The sequence below is a fragment of the Dromiciops gliroides genome, chromosome 2, assembly GCF_019393635.1.
Source record: "Dromiciops gliroides isolate mDroGli1 chromosome 2, mDroGli1.pri, whole genome shotgun sequence".
NCBI lineage: Eukaryota > Metazoa > Chordata > Mammalia > Microbiotheria > Microbiotheriidae > Dromiciops > Dromiciops gliroides.
Window position 1 is genome coordinate 346,487,509 of NC_057862.1, and position 18,169 is coordinate 346,505,677.

At 42.3% G+C, this 18,169-nt stretch overlaps 1 protein-coding gene across 1 annotated transcript in view; it reads left to right on the forward strand.

The window, feature by feature from the left end:
* The window catches only part of ERGIC1 (endoplasmic reticulum-golgi intermediate compartment 1), a 152,408-nt gene that overhangs the window by 98,563 nt on the left and 35,676 nt on the right, over positions 1-18,169 (forward strand). The window contains exons 4-6 of the mRNA XM_043986278.1: positions 6,012-6,106; positions 7,533-7,657; positions 13,901-14,005. Of these exons, the coding sequence (XP_043842213.1) occupies positions 6,012-6,106; positions 7,533-7,657; positions 13,901-14,005 (325 nt within the window). The remainder of the gene's footprint in view (positions 1-6,011; positions 6,107-7,532; positions 7,658-13,900; positions 14,006-18,169) is intronic.

The window sequence follows — 18,169 nt, forward strand, 5'->3', positions numbered from 1 at the left end:
CACCATGCTTTTATTAACTCCTTCAAGAAGGTATTCTAACTAATTGTGCTAATTCTGCTCCAGAGTTAGCTTGGACACAACTGTGAGCAATTCTGTTTAATCCGTTCTTCTTCGGGTTCTCCTGGAGCTTTATAGTATCACTATATCGGGGGTGGGAAAGGCAAGAGAGGAAGGATTTGGAGCTGTGTTTGAGCCCTAGCTATAACACTTAACTTGTGTGAGGCCCTTGGACAAGTCCCTGAATGACTCTGCAGTTCAGTTTCCTCATCTTTAAAATGGGAATATACCTTCCTGACTACAACACAGGATTATTGAGGGAAAAGTACCCCATCAATATTAAAGGGTTAGAGGAATGGGAGCAGTCTGAAAATACCTTTATCAGAGTGGTGGAGGGATTATTTGAAGGACTGACTCCTGAGTTTCTTTCTGGTGGTAGTATAATTTGGGGTTTTTTACTTGTTTCCTATCATTGAGAACCTAAACATCTTGTCCCATAGGATGATAGCACATTTGCTTTTGGTGACCTTTCATTGGCATCCAGACCCAGGTTGGGTCTACAACACCATCAGTAGCTGCTGGTTGAGAGTATAGCAGGGAAAGGATTTAGGCAGGAGAGGGCCTTAGAGATTATCTATTCCATTCCCTTCATTGTACTGATTAGAAAAAAGAGGTGAAGTGATTTGCCGAAGGACGCATAGGCAGTAGGTATCGGAGCTGGGATTCCAACTTAGATCCCCCGATTCCAAATTCAGTACTCAAGAATTCCCCAGACAAAGGAAGGATCCAATCCGTTTCAAAGCTCTATCTGGACACTTTAACATTCCCTTGGAGCAGCTCTGAACCCCTGAGGGGGACCCGGAAATGACAGAGAATATCTGTCACAGGAACTCAGAGCAAGTCACCTGAACCCACCTGCCCAAGTCTCCACTTTTACCATAGTGAGAACATGGGGCTTCCCCAAGGTCAGGGCCTATAGGTTTCTCCATGCACGTGCTGGGGATTTCAAGGCCCAACCTTTTCTCAGTTGTCCCTGTTGGTGGCCAATCCAAAGCAATTGCTCCTTCACAAGTCATTTGTTTTTGATTTTGAAATGCACACCTGATGACTTCTGGCAGCAGATTTATCTTTCCAGCTTTGCTTGTCTCGGACAATCAAATTAGTTTACATCTATTATTTGTATGTTAAAGGCTAGTAGCCCCGGGATGTGTTGGGTGGCAGATAGATGCCAGCCTGGAATGAGAAATTGGCAATATGTCATGGAGATGACTGCATTTACCTCATCTGGATGCCATGGGAGATGTAATCAATAGATGTTTATATAGCGGCTTGAGGACCTTCAAGAAGGAACCATAGGGAAACACTGTGTACATGGAGCGTTACATAACCCAGATTAACTTCCCCAGCCCCAGACTTGAAAGAAGGCCTTTGGAGGCCAAATGCGTTTTCCATCCCTTCCCTTGGCATGTGTATGCCTTAAAGGGCCGGAAGGCTGGGCTCTTAGCCCTTTCTAGAGCACCAGCTGGGCGTGTCATGGAAATGCCAAAGAACCAAGGGGAATTGGGCGCCCTGCCAGTTGACTGAGAGTCTTATGAAACCAGGTTGGCTGGGGATTGTGCTTGGAGCAGCCCCCTGGGGCCCAGAAAGGTGAGGTCATGTAGCCTCCCTCCTGGGGATTAATGCTGCTTCTGAGTGAGCTCATTCTCCATGGAAGATTGCAAGGTGTGACTTAATCTCAGTAATCTCTCAATAAGACATAAAAGGTATGTGTCTCCAGCCCAGGTAGGAAGGTGAGGAGCATCATAGGAAAAGCCTTCGTAGGCTGGAAGGAGGAGTTTGGGACCCCTCCCTACATGACCATCTTATTAGTCACCAGAAAATACATGACAGTCAAGATTTCATGGGAAGGAGGCAGCAGTTGGGCACTGAAGCCTGAGGAGGGGCATCCAGCTTAAAGAGAAAACAATCCACACCTCAGCTGACCTACTAATGATTGTGCCAGTTGGTCCTCAGCTTTGTGGCATAGTATTAGAAGCAGGGGCAGAGTACGTGTGTTCCGCTGACCTTTTGTTACCCAGCTTCTGCAGTGTCTTTAATGTGTCCCATTTATTTTGGGGCCTAAAATGTGAGCTCAATATGGAAAAGGGGCACTTATCTCCCCAGGTTTATCTGGCTGCTCCAGAGGATCAAGGGCAGCTTTCTTTCCTTTTTTCCTGGCACTACCAAAGGAGAAGGAGAGATGACATTCACCAAGGAGCAAGGTTGAAGAAGGGAGGCCTGCTTGGAGAGAACATTTGTGCCTTTGCCTGAATTAATAGTGCCAGGGGATTAACTCACAGACTCAGAAATTGATAGGTCTGGAAGGGACAGCAAGAAATCATGTAGTCCAGCTTCCATCATTGTCAAGACAAAATTCTTTTAACTGCCATATATATTATCTGTTTCATCTGTTAGAACAACCTAGTTCAGTGGATAAAGCACCGACCCTGGATTCAAGAGAGCCCGAGTTCAAATCCGGCCTCAGACACTTGACACTTACTTAGCTGCATGACCCTGGGCAAGTCACTTAACCCTCATTGCCCCACAAATAATAATAGTAATAAAATGTATAATAGAAACAATAGAGCTCTTTTTGCCTGAACTTATGCTTTTGGTGTATTTTTAAAACTTACATTGACGATTTCGATTTCCCTTTCTTTTTTCTTTTTCTTTTTTGCATACTAACATTCCCCACCCACTTGTACTCTAGAATCTATTCCTTCAAGCATGTTTCCTCCACTGTCATTTCTCCCTAACCCCTCTAAACTTCATTCTTTACTTTTCTACTATCTCCTTCCTTCTACCTCCAAATATGTCCAGGTTTCCCCAGTCCTTAAAATAACCCCAACTTGAACCTGCTATCCCCTCAAGCTTCTATTCTTCATCTCTCCTTTTTATAGCTAAATTCATAGACAAAACTGCCTGGCTCCTTGTCTCCATTTCCACTCCTTTTTGCCTTTCAATGTTTTGCAGCCGAACCTCTGACCTCATCACTCGATGGAAATTCTCCCCAAAGTTACTGGTGATCCCTTCATTGCCAAAGCCAAAAGCTTCTTGATCCTTCCTTTCTGGAGCTCGGCATCATTTGATGCAGTTGATCCATCTCTCTTCTTAGATATTGTCTCCTATCAGAGGTGTAGTTCCTGCTCTTGGTTCTCCTTCTACTTGTCTGACTACTCCTTCTCAGGCTAGTTTGGTGAATCATCATCCTTATCTTATCCCCTAACTGATTGTAGCCCAGGGTTCTGTCCTGAGCCCTCTTCTCTTTCCTCTCTGACCTCATCTACTCCCACAGGTTCAGTCATCTCTATGCAGATGACTCCCAGATCCTTATCTCTCTTCTCTTTCTTGAGCTTCAGTCCTTCATCACCTGCTGCCTGTTGGACATTTGAAACCAGATGTCCTCAAGGCATTTCAAAATCAATATGTCCACTATAAAGCTCATTATCTTCTCCCCATCCTCCCTGCCTCCAAATCTACCCATTTTCTGAACTTCCCTACCCTTACTAAGAGTACCACTATCGTTCTAGTTACTCAGTTTCACACCCTTGAACACCCTCAACCTATCATTCTCCTGCAGCCCACATATCCAATGAATCACCAGGTCACAGATGTGACAAATATCACATTGGTCCCTTTCTCCCCTCTCACAGTCAATACCCTAATTCAGGGTATTGCAGTAGATCTCTAATTGAACTCCCTGCTTCTAATCTCTCCCTTCTTCAATCCATCTTTCACTTAGATGTCAAAGTTGGGATCACTAAAGCACTGATCTGACCATTTCATTCCCCTGCTCAGCAAACTCCAGGTTCTATCTTGCCTCTACCATCAAGTACAAACACCTTTTTTTGGCATTTAAAGCCCTTCCTATGCCCCTTCATACTCTGTTGTCCAGCCAACCTGGCCTTCCAGCCATTCTTCATGCACAACGTTCCATCTCCCATCTACATGCTTTTCCAAAGACTGATGCCCTCATCCTCCTCTTAGGATCCATTTCTTTGAGCTAAGCCTTGAAGGAGACAAGAGATTCTGTCAGAACAACTGGGTTCAAATCCTGCCTCTGATGTTTACTACCTGCGTGACCTTGGACAAATGATTTAATTTCCAGAGGCTTCATTTCCTTATCTAGAAAATGAGGAAATTTAAGAGTTGGATGTGAAGGACCTCTGATGTGTCTTCTGATTTTATATCTGTGAATCTGTGATCTTTCCAGCTGCTGGCTCCTCCACTACCAAAACAAACAAAAACTTTGTATTTATTTTTGTTGTTGTTGTTGTTATTGTTGTTTTACTAGACCTATGATGTTATTGGAAGAGGGAGTTGGTTTTTTTTTAAGTGCCATGTTGAATGTTTTATTACTTAAAAAGAAATTCAAACTATGCATATTAGAACTCATTCCATGTATACTTCTCTTTTTTATGGTATATCTAAATTGTACATTTTATCTCACATTTGTGAATTTCAATTTTTTAAAAGAACAGATATTGATGGCTCTTTGTTTATCATATTCACCAATTTTGAAGTCAAGAAATGGTAAAGTTATTTTTATATGACTTTGTCATGATCAGTGCTTTGGAGCATGTTTTCCTGTCATTTGTGGGTAACAGGACTTTGGAAAACTTCCTGTCATTTTACCATTCATCTATTGGCCATGCCTCCAGGCACACTTAGGTCTCAGTAGAGGGAGTTTTATTTTGGGAGGTTTTGTTGTTGTTGTTGTTGTTGTTGTTGTTTTGTCTTGTCTTGTTTTGTTTTGTGTGGCAATGAGGATTAAGTGACTTGCCCAGGGTCACACAACTAGTAAGTGTCAAGTGTCTGAGGCTGGATTTGAATTCAGGTACTCCTGAATCCAGGGCCAATGCTTTATCCACTGCGCCACCTAGCTGCCATGGTAGAGGAAGTTCTAATGAGGAAACTCCCTCTATCCATAAAATCACCTGGGGGAACTTGGAAGTTAAGTGACTTGGCCAGAATCACACATTATCTGTCAAAAGTAGCACTGGAACCCAAACTCAGAGCCTGCCTCTTGATTCACTGTCCTGTGCCACCTCTCATTTACTTCATACATGGTTGGTATATACTCATGTGTGCATATTGTACACATTGTTTCCCCTTAGAGAGGGTAAGATCCTTGAGGACAGGGATTATTTCATCTTTGTTTTAGTATGCCTAACACCTAGTGTAGTGCCTAACAGAATCAGTCCTGAATACATGTTTGTTGATTAACTGATAAGTTCAAGGATCTTTTGATTTGGCAAGTACATGGAGAACATAATGGAGAGCATAATTCATTCCGTATGAGCTTTCTCTTTCTCTTTTGTCTGTTCTTTTATAGAGTCTTTAAATATGAATCAATTGCTAATTCAAAAATACTTGAATGTCCTTCATGAGAAGCTGGATCAGAGGAGGGGTTCAACCCACTTCCCTCCCAATTGAAAAAGTAAAAGAAAAAAAATCTCATCCTAAATATGCATAGTCCAGCAAAATAAATTCCCACACTGCCCATATCTAAAATATGTCTGACTCTGCATTTTAAATCTGTCACCTCTCTAGCAGAAGGTAGTTGACATGATTCATCTTTATTCCTCCAGACTTATGATTAACATTGATCCAAGTTCTAAAGTCCTTCAAAGTTATTTTTTATACTATTTTTATCATTGTATTATATGTCATAGTCTTTCTGTGGTGCTATAAGCAACATAAGAAAGGGACATCTTAAGGGGAGTATGTGATTATTTTCACTGACACCAGTCTCCAAATATTAGGGATAAATCACTAACTGAGCCTTTTCCCTCCGTGGCCTTGATTTGTGGCTCAACAGATGAAGAATTTTTAAATAGGGATATATTGTAGAAGTCCATTTATACAGTGCAGACGGAGAGAAGTAAGTCAAACTGTATGGTGCTTTGTGGGGAAGCAGGGGAGGTGGTGCACATTCATAACAATGAAGGCCCCTGTGTTTGTCTCTCCCACAGAGTGAACGAGCTGTATGTTGACGATCCAGATAAGAACAGTGGAGGCAAAATAGATGTCAGTCTGAACATCAGTTTACCAAATTTACACTGTGAATGTGAGTACCACGAAGGGCTCTTTTATTCCCTTAACATTCTGCCTTTGCTGTTGATTGGGTGACTTCCCAAGGCCACAGTAAGCTTCAGTTCCACCCCCCACAATCTAATGCCCCTGGCTCTGAGTCCCTGCTAAGTCATTTCCCCTCAAATGACACCTCCTCTTTGACATCTGTTAATGGGGACTACTGTGGGTTAGAGCAGCTTGGTGAGAAACCAGAATCTCAATGAATAATTCATTCTCATTATTGCTTTTGGGGTTTCAGATGGGAATTACATCTTCTTTTTTTTTTTTTAACCCAGAGTAGGAGCAGAACAAGGGACCCTGTGCCATTCAAATGGGTTTGTTTTTTCTTTCCATTAGAAAAATAAATCTAGCCTTAAACCTTTCATTCAGGAGTTGCAGAAACAGTGTTCTTGAAAGAAGGAAAAATTTAGTCATGTTGGAGACCTGGTAGCATTAGCATAGTGGAAAGGGATTTCTTCCCCCTGGACCTTTTTCCACTCTTGGATCATACAGTGAAGCAGCCAGCCCACATCAGCATTTTTGGTTCCAGGGTTTGGATATCCTCTGATATCCCTACCTGAATTTCAAGGGTCTCCTAGTTGTGTTGTCTTTTTTTCTTACTCTTCTTTTCACACACACACACACACACACACACACACACACACATACCCGCATTTGGGACTATGTAATGCTCTGGTGTTGAAACCAAGGAACCCTTATTTCTAAGTTCCTCCCAATTGTTCTTCTTCATTGTAGCCTTGGAATGTGTTGGTTAACCTGCCATGGAAAACGCCTGTGGTTCTGTAGTCATTTATGCTTTCCAGGCTCACCCTCAATTTTGTTGGTTGCCACTTGCAACATTTCATAGGGCCTTTGAAGTCCCATTTTCAGAATGGGACAGTGGAACCCAAGTAAAATGGAAGCCAATTCTCCAGTCTCACAGCTGGTCGGTGATGATGGATTTAGGACTGATAGTCCAGAGCTACCAGTTTGTTTCCAAATTGCCAGATCCTCTTGCACAGCACACCCCAAGAAAGAGACTTGTTGGAGCCCATTAATCACCTGCAGAGTTCTTTTCTCCTAGATTGCTTTACTCCAGCTAGATAGTAGAATTCCATCTGGACCTCATTAGCCTTGTACTTGGCAAAGACAGCCCCCTCCATGGCTTCATAAAGTGTTTCTACCTCATGCCCATTCACTGCTTAATTTAAGCCAAACTCTATGAGCTAAAGGGAGAGTCTGTATTTCCTTAGATTTAAAGAGATCTTCTCTTACTCCTGTGACTGGCCACCCTCCCTCTCTCCATTTGAACAGGTGATGGATGCTTTGCAATAAATTCTTATGAGGGTAGCCTCCATCCCTCACTCTTTGCTCTCATTGTGACTCTCCCCTTGTTCTTTTGTTCCCTGGGTACTCTGAAGTGGTCGGACTGGACATCCAAGATGAGATGGGGAGACATGAAGTCGGACATATTGACAACTCGATGAAAATACCTCTGAACAATGGTGAAGGCTGCAGGTTCGAGGGCCAGTTCAGCATCAACAAGGTGACTGGAGATGTTAGGTCTCTTCCTGCCATCTCCCTCCTATTCCCTGGCCTTCTTCCTGTAAACTGAATTGCTGTGTGGTGCCTCCCTTGGAGCAGAGCCACTAGAGGGCTGAGTATATGACTGGTGATCTTGTTGCTCCAATCACTGGGCCACAGGTTTTAGGTTGTTCTAGGCTTGAAGATACATCAGATTGCTTTGGGATCATAGCCTGGTCTTGTGGTCAATAGCATCATTATTACTCAAACCAGCTAAAAAGTGCAATTCTAGGGTATGGTTTTAAAAAAAAACAAACAGGATATCTGAAAAACTCTATAGGCCATATCCCCATTAAACAGGTTCATATGGTCATAGGATTTAGTTCTGGAAGGAAACAGTCGGCCAATAAACATTTATTAAGTGCCTACTATGTGCCAGGCTCTTTGCTAAGCACTGAAACCTTAAAACTACCTCATCTAGCCCAGTCCTCTCATTTTATGGCTGAGGAAACTGAGGCTCTAGGAAAGGAAGTTAAAATCCCAAGTCTCATGTTTTTTTCTCTGTTCCATTCTACTTCCGTCTCCCCCCAGCTGCTTGCTAATCCGACTGCATCATCAGGCTCTAAATTGACTCTTGGATTACAGGGTTTATAGGAAATTCTCTGGAAAATCTAGTTTGTATCAATTTTTCCCAGACCTAATAAGTAGTTTGTCTTTTTATCTGATTTGCCCCTAGGGCAAGGAAGGGGGAGGGGATATCAAATCCCAGCAACTTGGTACTACTAAAGGGCTGGTACCACTCCAAAGAGATTTTGTGCATTTGAGCCAGAGGAGAGTCTGCCTAAAACATTATGATAATCCTTTGTATGATCATTACAATAATAATAGCATTTATATAGCACTTTAAGGTTTGCAAAGCACTTTATAGATGTGGTCTCATTTGATCCTCACAATAACCCTGTGAAATAGATACTTTTATTATTCCCATTTTATAGCTATAGAATTGAGATAGACAGACATTAAGTGACTTACCAAGTATCACACAGCTCCTAAATGACTGAGGGAGGAATTGAACTCAGATCTAACTCAGTCCCTGGGCACCTATTTTGCTCAGTGTATAGAGTGCAAGGCCTGAAGGAAGACCTGAGTTCAAATGTGGCCTCAGACACTTACTAGCTGTGTGACCCTGGGCAACTCACTTAACCCTGTTTGCCTCAGTTTCCTCATTTATAAAATGAGCTGGAGAAGGAAATGGCAAAACACTCTAATATCTCTGCCAAGAAAATCCCAAATAGGATCACAGAGTCAGACATGACCGAAAAATGACTCAACAACAGCTTCGTCAGTCCAATGCTCAGTCTACTGTGAGAGGAATAATGTATTAAAAGACTTGGAAAATAGGAAGGGGCTATATTATGAAGGGCTTTAAGTCTCAAAGGAGTCTATATTTGATCCTACAGGTAACTGGGAACCATTGGAAATTATCGAATAGAGATATGATTTGGTCACTCTGGGAACAATCACTTTGGCAGTTATGGGAAAAGTGGATTTGGGGTAGGGAGAGACTTGACAGGTAGTCCAAATAGAAGGTTGTTATTACAGGTTATTGTTATTGTCAGGTGAGAGGTGACTATGAGTGGAGAGAAGGGGCTATATTTAAGAGATTTTTTTTTTTGCGGGGCAATAAGGGTTAAGTGACTTGCCCAGGGTCACACAGCTAGTAAGTGTCAAGTGTCTGAGGCCGGATTTGAACTCAGGTACTCCTGAATCCAGGGCTGGTGCTTTATCCACTGTGCCACCTAGCTGCCCCCCCCCCATGAGTTTTTAACATGTTTGAATTTGTTATGTCTATAGGACACATAATTTGTAGTGCCAGAGGACTGGAACTCAGAAAAACTAGGGCTAGGCAAATAGATCTGTGAATCATCTAATAGAGATGATAATTGAAGCTTGGTTCCATTAGGGGCTGACGAGTTAGTTCATCAACTAAGAAACTATAGAAAGAAACGAAGACCCAGGCCACAGCCTAAAGGACAGAGTCATGAAAGGTGAAAAAGTATTGAAGAGGCCATTCATTTTGCAGTTAAGTACCATTGGAAACTTTGAGGAGAGCAGTATCAGTTGAATGATGAGATCCGTGATTGAAGACTTTACCAAGATATAGGACAATGGCTAGCAGGTATCTATCAAGGATTTTTTAGGATAGGGAGATTGGGCTTGTTTGTAAGCAGCAGGGAAGGTATTAGTAGATAGTAAAATTATTAAGATTAGAGGGAAACTAGGGTTTTTGATAAGGACAATATGGTGAAGAAGACAGGAGGAGATGGGATCAAGGGTACATAACGGGGTATTGGCCTTTGCAAGCAGCAAAGCTATCTCATCATTAGAGACTGACATGTGACAGAGGAGATAGTAGGAGCTGATTTCAGAGGGGGTTGTGAAATGAGGAGGAGGAGGGGATAAGAAAGACCCCTTGGCTAATGTCCAGTTTTCATAAAGTCCTCAGCAAAGATGGGGGTGGGGATAGAGAATAGTAGGCTTGAGGAGAGAAGAAAACTTTTGGAATAGTTGCTATGGTAAGTGGGATAGGGACTTGGTTAGGGAAAAGAAGTAGGATTGCATTACTGCAGTAAGGGCCCAGTTGGCATTGACTTTGTGGTAGACCCAGTAAGCCTGATGTCATAATTTCCTCCAGTTTAGTTCATAGCATGTGAGTAAAGCAAAAGAGGTAGACTGTGGTTTAACAAGGCTTGTTCAGTGATAGGACAAAGGTAAAGGGGATACAAGAATAAAGGACATTATAGCATTGAACTGGTTCGCCAAGGGATCAAAATTAAGCCCTAGTCATTTATATGTGAACTCTGTCCCATGCTAACCAGAAGCACAGGTGAAGTGGTCATCACTAAGGGCCTACATCACAACCATCATAACCAGTGATCTCAAGAGCACCGAGTGCCAACCAGGGCACTAATTGAAAAGACTCATCACCTTGTGACCAAGGTGAGCTCTGTGAGGGCAGGAAAAGATTTCCAGTTCACTGGGTCCTCATTGGAAGGCTTTCTCAGTGGTAGGTTTTGACAGAGTTTCAATTCTGCTAGAAACCTTTGAAAACCAAGGTCCACCATCATACAAGAATTAAGGGCCCAGTAGAAGACTGTAATGCAGAATCTCGTATCTATGGGAAGTATGGGCCTGTGATTTCATCAGTTTAAGAGATTCTTTCACAGATTCATCCATAACTTAGACTGACAGAGCTGCCTTGGACCTGGTGCCCACATCCTCCCAAGTCCAAGGCCAGGCTCCTTTCCACTTATGCCATGCTGTCTTTCATTACTCAAAGGGCAAAAGTAAAGTTTATAGGATGCCAAAGTAATCAATCTGCTCTCCAGCTTGATCTTCTGAGTCTGGAGCTTGGTGGTCTTCCTTTCTTCCCTGGGGTCATATTCTATTTCAGTTTTGAAAAGACCATTTCATAAACTTTGTTTTCCAAAGAACACAAATTGAAAACAGAATCATGAGTGACCTATAAACCTGCTTTTTTCCAGGGCTCAAATTAAGAGTTTCAAATTTCATTCATATCCTTTCACCCTGCAAAGGGAGGTTAAAGGAGATGTTCTACGGACACCTAAAACAGGATTTGACTTAAACATTTTTGCCCAGAGTCAGAGTTTCTGTGGCTCTAAATTAGCTACTGATAGTTCTTGTCTATGCAGGGTTCCTGTAAACTGTTCTATCAGTTAGCATCTCTGAGCCTTTCTCCAGTAAATCTTATTCTATTCATTCATTCATTCAACAAGCATGTATTTAACATTTACTATGTGCCAGCCATTGTACTTTTTTTTGTTGTTGTTGTTCATCTGCATCCAACTCTTTGTAACCCGATTTGGGGTTTTCTTGGCAGAGATACTGGAGCGGTTCACCATTTCCTTCTCCAGCTCATTTTACAAATGAGGAAACTGAGACCAAGAGGTTAAGTGACTTTCCCAGAGTCACACAACTTAGAAGTGTCTAGGGATAGATTTGAACTCAGGAAGTCTTCCTAACTCCGTGCCTGGCACTCCATCCAGTGTATCACCTAGCTTCCATTGTACTAGGGATTAGGAATTTGGAGACAAAAATGAAACTGTACCTGTCCTCAGGGAGCTTATATTCCATTGAGGGAAACAGGATTTAAACACACACACACTCACAGCAACATTGTGTAGAAGAGTGCTTTATTTGTAAGGATGATCTGGGTTCAAATCCCATCTTGGACACTTATTAGCTATGTGACCTTAAACAAGTCACCTAACCTCTTTAAAACTCATCTATAAAACAGTAACAATAAAACCTGTAGTACCTAGTCCTAAATACTTTGTAGGGCTTAAATGAGATAATGTATATTAAGTAATATGCACAAAGGGAAGAGGAACTGACTGACTGAATAAAGCTTTGACTAAATACTTTGTGTAAAGCACTGTGCTAAGAGGACTACAAATAGAAAAGCAAGATGGTACCTGTTCTCAAGAAGCTTACATTCTTCTAAAGGGGGTGATAACACTTAAGGAAAGGTTTCCACAGCAGCATTAGCAGATGGCAGTGTCTCTTCTTGAATGTTATTTCCCCTGATAAATTGGTTTCTGGTGCCAAAGACTAGCTGGCAAGAACTTTCCTTTCTGGGTCTTCAAGACTGGGTCCAGATCGAGTGAAGAAACCCCCTCTGTCATTACAGATTGGCACCTTCTATATAACCTAGAGACTTAGAGAGCTGAGCCCTGAGAAGTAAAAGGACTTGCCCAGCTGGGATCCACACAAGAAGATGGTGTAGGGGGAAACTCTGCAACCCAGGTCTTTCTGGCTTTGAGGAAAACTCTCTAACCACTATCCTTCTCTGCCTCTCTTTAAAGTACTCTACTAATGTCAGTTATTATTACTGATAACTTTTTTTTTTGGTGAGGCAATTGGGGTTAAGTGACTTGCCCAGGGTTACACAGCTAGTGTCAAGTGTCTGAAGTTGGAATTGAACTCAGGTCCTCCTGAATCCAGGACAGGAGCTCTATCCACTGTGCCACCTAGTTGCCCCTACTGATGTCTTTTGAAAGATAGTAACTTTAAATTAATGATGTTAGTTATGAAGCTTAAAGATGGCTTATTTTCGTCTTGGTCATTTGAATAACTGACGTCTTTGATCCCTCTCTTTCTGTATCAGACTTTTCAAGACCCTGGTGAGTTTCCCTCCTTTCATTGCTTACCTTTAGGCTGTGGGGAGCTGAGCTTAATTTGAATTTATAGGCAAGTTTATATGCTGGAAAGTCAGCATAGAGCCCATACATCTAAAACAAATGATGGTAGAGACTGAATATTTCAAACTGTGTTGGCAACTCAACTACTTGGTTGAAACTGTTTGAAACCTCAGTGGGCAGCATTTTTTTGGAGTTAACTGACTCACTGAGTCAGCAGGAGGTAGTCAGGATTTCGGCAGGCATTATATGATTGGCACCATATGTTTTTAAGTCCATTAGTGAAGGCTAAGTGGGTTTATAAATCACATGCCCTCAAAATCCCTCATTTCTGCGGGCCAGCACTCGCTTTTGTGAGTCACCCTTATTCTGCCAAACTGTGACGTGATCAGCATACTGGTGATAGGGGCAGGGGAGAGGGTGGGAGAGAAACAAGTATAGAAATAAGTCATTGAGTCAGACTTGCTAGGGGGAGAGAGGGGCAGTCCCTTGGATTCTGATGCAAATACCAAGTCTGCAAGCTCTTTGAATCATTTCGATTAATTGGTTTCATTGCTCTGACCTCCAACTAGATTATCAAACTGCTATCAGAGGAAGGAAGAGCTCTAGAGATCATGGGATCTTAGTGAAAGTCATAGATTTTCTTCTCCAGTCAACAAGGCTTTGTTAAGCACTTACTCTGTGCCAAGCACTGGCTATAGAAAGAAAGGCACAAACCCTGTGCCTGCCCTCAAGGACCTAACATTCTAAAGTCTGACACCCTGTCCCTGCCTCCATGAGCTTAAGGAATACAGACACCATCTCTGGCTTCCACCTGCTAGACATTTCCCCTCACTTGGAGGAGACACCTTATCCCCCCCAGCTGATGTGAACCATGGCCCAGAGTCCTCCTTAGGTCTCACTTTGGATAAGACATACTTAAAAGTGCCATGATTTCTGCCCAACTTTCCATAGATAGAATCAGGCAAGGAAGGAAGGGAACTTTTTTTTTTCCTAAAAGCTTGTTTTCCTGTGTTTTTTGCCCTGTGGGCTGTCGGCCCAAATAGGTCCCTGGCAACTTTCATGTATCAACACACAGTGCCACTGCACAACCCCAGAATCCAGACATGACTCATGTCATCCACAAGCTGTCCTTTGGAGACACATTGCAGGTGAGTTCTCCGACCACAGTGACTTGAAGTTGTGATACAGAGGTTTGTTATTTCTAAGTGAATGGGGAATATGGGTGGAAGGGGTCATTTAGGGGGTAGGGTGGATTACATTTACCCTTGGGAAAATGCTTTTTACTGATGGTCTCATGCACTCAAAAGAGTATGCTATTGGTGGGTGGAGTGGAATTGTGGGTGGGGAAGAAGAAAGAGTGGGTTAGATGTCTCCTGTGCCCTCCATCCTTTCTGGGCAGAGGGAATGGACCTAAGGAAGGGAAGCCTTAGTTTCTTCTTGATTTCATCAGGAGGCAAGTTTTTCCCTTCCCCCACCCCCCAAAAAAGTTTATTTAGAATTCTTCTAAAGAAAGTCAATTCTACTTTTCTCAGTCACCAAGATGAACTTCAGTTATCTCCTCCATCTTCCTGCTTCAATTAGGTTGGCATTTAACTTGGTACAAACCCTGATTTCACACGTGGGCCTACTTATTCTGCTGCACTCCTATGACCTGTTTTGGTTTGGCCTCATAAGGCCTCATTGTTGTGGTTTTTTTTCTCTTTTTCTCTTACATATCTGTATATATATTCTCTCTCTCTCTCTCTCTCTCTCTCTCTCTCTCTCTCTCTCTCTCTCTCTCTCTCTCTCTCTTTCCTCTCCCTCCCTCCCTTCCTCCCTTCCTCTCTCCCCCACTCCCTTTCCCTCTCTATGCACAAATACACATTCATTCCATAGCTCCATTACCAGTTTCCCAATCACTCTATTCATTTGATTGCCTAACATGAACATCTCATGCTGTTGTAATCTTAACAACCTGTTCCATGGCCAGCCACATCCAACCATGTACTGACCAATCACAAACTTTCTATTTTCTCATGTAAAAATCACTTTAAGCACTTTTTATGCATCATAGTTTTTCTTAGGAAAAGGTTGAGGGCTGAGGAAAAGGTTTGCCATTTGTTCTCATGAGATCTTACTGATTGTTCTTCCTAGTTCTGTTCTTCCCACTAAAGGGTCAGGGACCAGGCCTCCTCAGATTTCCTTTGTACTGCAGCCCACACAAATACATAGCCTTCAGTAGATCTCCCATCCCATTGGTATGGGGTAGTCCTTCTTCCAAGGCAGATTGTAGACCATCTTTGTCTTTCCATCTTGTGAGATTCTTGTACCAGCATATCTGTAAAATTTTTAGAGGATTGACCCAAAATAGTGGGGGGCATTATGTGATCCTAGATCTATAGGTAAAATGAACCTTAGAGGCTATCCAAACTGACCCTTTCCTTTTACAGAAAAGGAACCAAAGCCCAAAGAGCTTAAAGTGACTTGCCCAAGGTCACATAGGAAAGAATTAGTGGAGTCAGGATTTGAATCCAGATTCTCTGAGTACAGACCTAGTATTCATTGATAACAATGAAGCTCCCAGCCCATATATATTGTTATCCCTTATTCTGACCACATGACTGACCTACCTCCTTTTCCAGGCCTGTGTGTCTTTGATGGTGTCTCCAATGCCATTTGTTGTTCACAAGTTTCCATAGAAATAGTCAACTGATACTTATGGGATGCCAATTATGTGTGCTACCTAAAGGGAACAAAGACAAGAAAAATCCCCATTCTAAATATGTTTGTAAAAATTATAAATAACAATAGCTAGAATTTAGGTAGTATTTTAAGGTTTATGAAGGGCTTTACAAATGTTATCCTCATAACAACCCTGCAAAATAAATGCTATTATTATCTCCTTTTTACAGTTGAGGAAACTAAGGCAAAAATTAAATGACTTGCCTCGGAAGCACAGAGCTAGTAAGTGTCTGAGCTGGGATTTGAACTTAGGTCTTTCTGTCTCCAGGTCCAGTGCTCTTATCTATTGTACCTCCTAGCTGCCTCTTAACCTAACTGAGGTGAAGGACCATGTGCAAGTAAAGAAGATAGGCATTTTTGCATAGTGTCAGAAGTTCTGAATGTTGATCTTAGCTCTTCCACTAACTGGTTCTATGACTTTGGACAGCCATTATGGAGTAGTGGAACTAGAGACAACTGGTAACATGCTGTATAGAATGCTAGGCCTGGAATAAGGAGGACTTGAGTTCAAATTCAGTCTCAGACACTTACTAGCTATGTGACCCTGGGCAAGTCACTTAAGCTCTGTTTGCCTCAGTTTCCTCAACTATAAATAAAATGGGAATAATAATAATAGCATACATCCTTTCCATCTTTTAAAGAAAACCTGTTTCACATGTATAATTCTTTTTTTTGTTTGTTTGTTTGTTTTGTGAGGCAATTGGGCTTAAGTGAGTTGCCCAGGGTCACACAGCTAGTAAGTGTCAAGTGTCTGAGGCCATATTTGAACTCAGGTCCTCCTCAATCCAAGGCTGGTGCTCTATCCACTGCGTCACCTAGTTGCCCCTTCACATGTATAATTGATGATATGTTCCTTGCCTTCTCAGTAACTGGGGAAGGGGGGTAGAAAGAGAAATAGAATTTGGAACTCACAATTTAAAAAAAAAGATTGTTATAAATAAATACTGTGGTGTTGTTTTTTAAAAAAATAAGCTAAATATTTAGAGATGATCATGATAGCCTCTGCATGCAAATGTCAGATGGGTTGGAAGAAAATGAGGCTGAAGATATTAAGGCTGGCAGTGTGTCCGTTATGGACTTGCAGTAATGAGTTGGCAGTGGACCACTGGGACCGTGGCTGGGTGCTGGGGATGGATTGGCAGAATGTGGTAATGGATGAGATCTAAGAGGCCAAAAAGAGCAACATAAAAGGAATCCTCTGTTTTAAGACTGGTGGCCTGGGAAGATTGGGGTGGTATGGACAGCAGTGGCACTATTTGACAGAAGTGACCAATTTGGGGCAAGTACAGTAGTATCAAGGCCACTTTTTCCTCACCTCTTCCCCAGATCATAATAGCCTCTTTCAGGGACCTCCCTGCCTCAAGTCTCTGCCAAAGGGCAAGTCTGACCATATCTCTCCTCTACTCAGGAAGCTTCAGTGGCTCCCTATGACCTCCAATATCAAACACAGAGTCCTGTGTTTGACATTTTAAGTCGGTCACAAGCTGGGCCCAGCCTACCTTCCCAGACTTATTATATGTAACACCCATTGACACACTTTACAATCCAACCAAACTGGCTTTGTTGCTTCTCACCCAACACGTTCTCTCCCATTTCTGCACAATCTTTCTGCCATGCCTAGAATGCACTCTCCTCTCACCCTCTGCTTCTTAGAGTCTCTATGAAGCCCTTCCTGATCTGTTCCACCCTAATTCCATAGATCACCTTATGTTTATTTTGTACATTCGGGGGTAGCCAGGTGGCACAGTACATAGAGCACCGGGCCTGGAGTCAGTAGACCAAAGTTCAAATCCAGCCTCAGATACTTCCTAGCTGTGTGACCCTGGGCAAGTAGTTATATAACCTCTGTTTGCCTCAGTTTTCTCATCTATAATATGGGAAGAAGAAGAGTAAAAATAGCACCTACCTCCTAGGGTTGTTGTGAGGATCGAATAAGATGATGATCGTAAGGTGCTTAGCACAATAACTGGCATATAGTATATAGTGAGTGCTATATAAATGTTACCTATTATTATATACTTTTCTATGAGAGGCAGCATGGCATAATAAATAGGGAGCTGGCCTTAGAGCCATGAAACCCTAGGTTCATATCTCACTTCTAGCATATTCTGACTAGGTGACCTTGGGCAAATCACTTCATGCCTGAGTGCTCTAGGGATGCCTCTCAGGTTAAAAGTCACAGCAAAGGCCTTGCTTTGGAAGAGGACTGCATCAGAAAAGTCACCAGATCTAGTTCCTATCCCTATGGGTTTTGTTTTGTTTTGTTTTTTTGTTTTTGTTTTTGTTTTTGTTTGTTTGTTTTGTGGGGCAATGGGAGTTATGTGACTTGCCCAGGGTCACATAGCTAGTAAGTGTCAAGTGTCTGAGGCCAGATTTGAACTCAGGTCCTCCTGAATCCAGGGCCAGTGCTTTATCTACTTCGCCACTTAGGTGCCCTGTCCCTTTGTTTTTATATTTGAATCTTTTCTTGGTATGCATAATGCCTGGTAGATAAGAGGAGGTGATTTATAAGCATTTATTGATTAATTGTTAGAGGGGAAATTGCCTGTATCCCTCCCCTCAATCAGATGTTTGTGTCCTTGGACAACTAG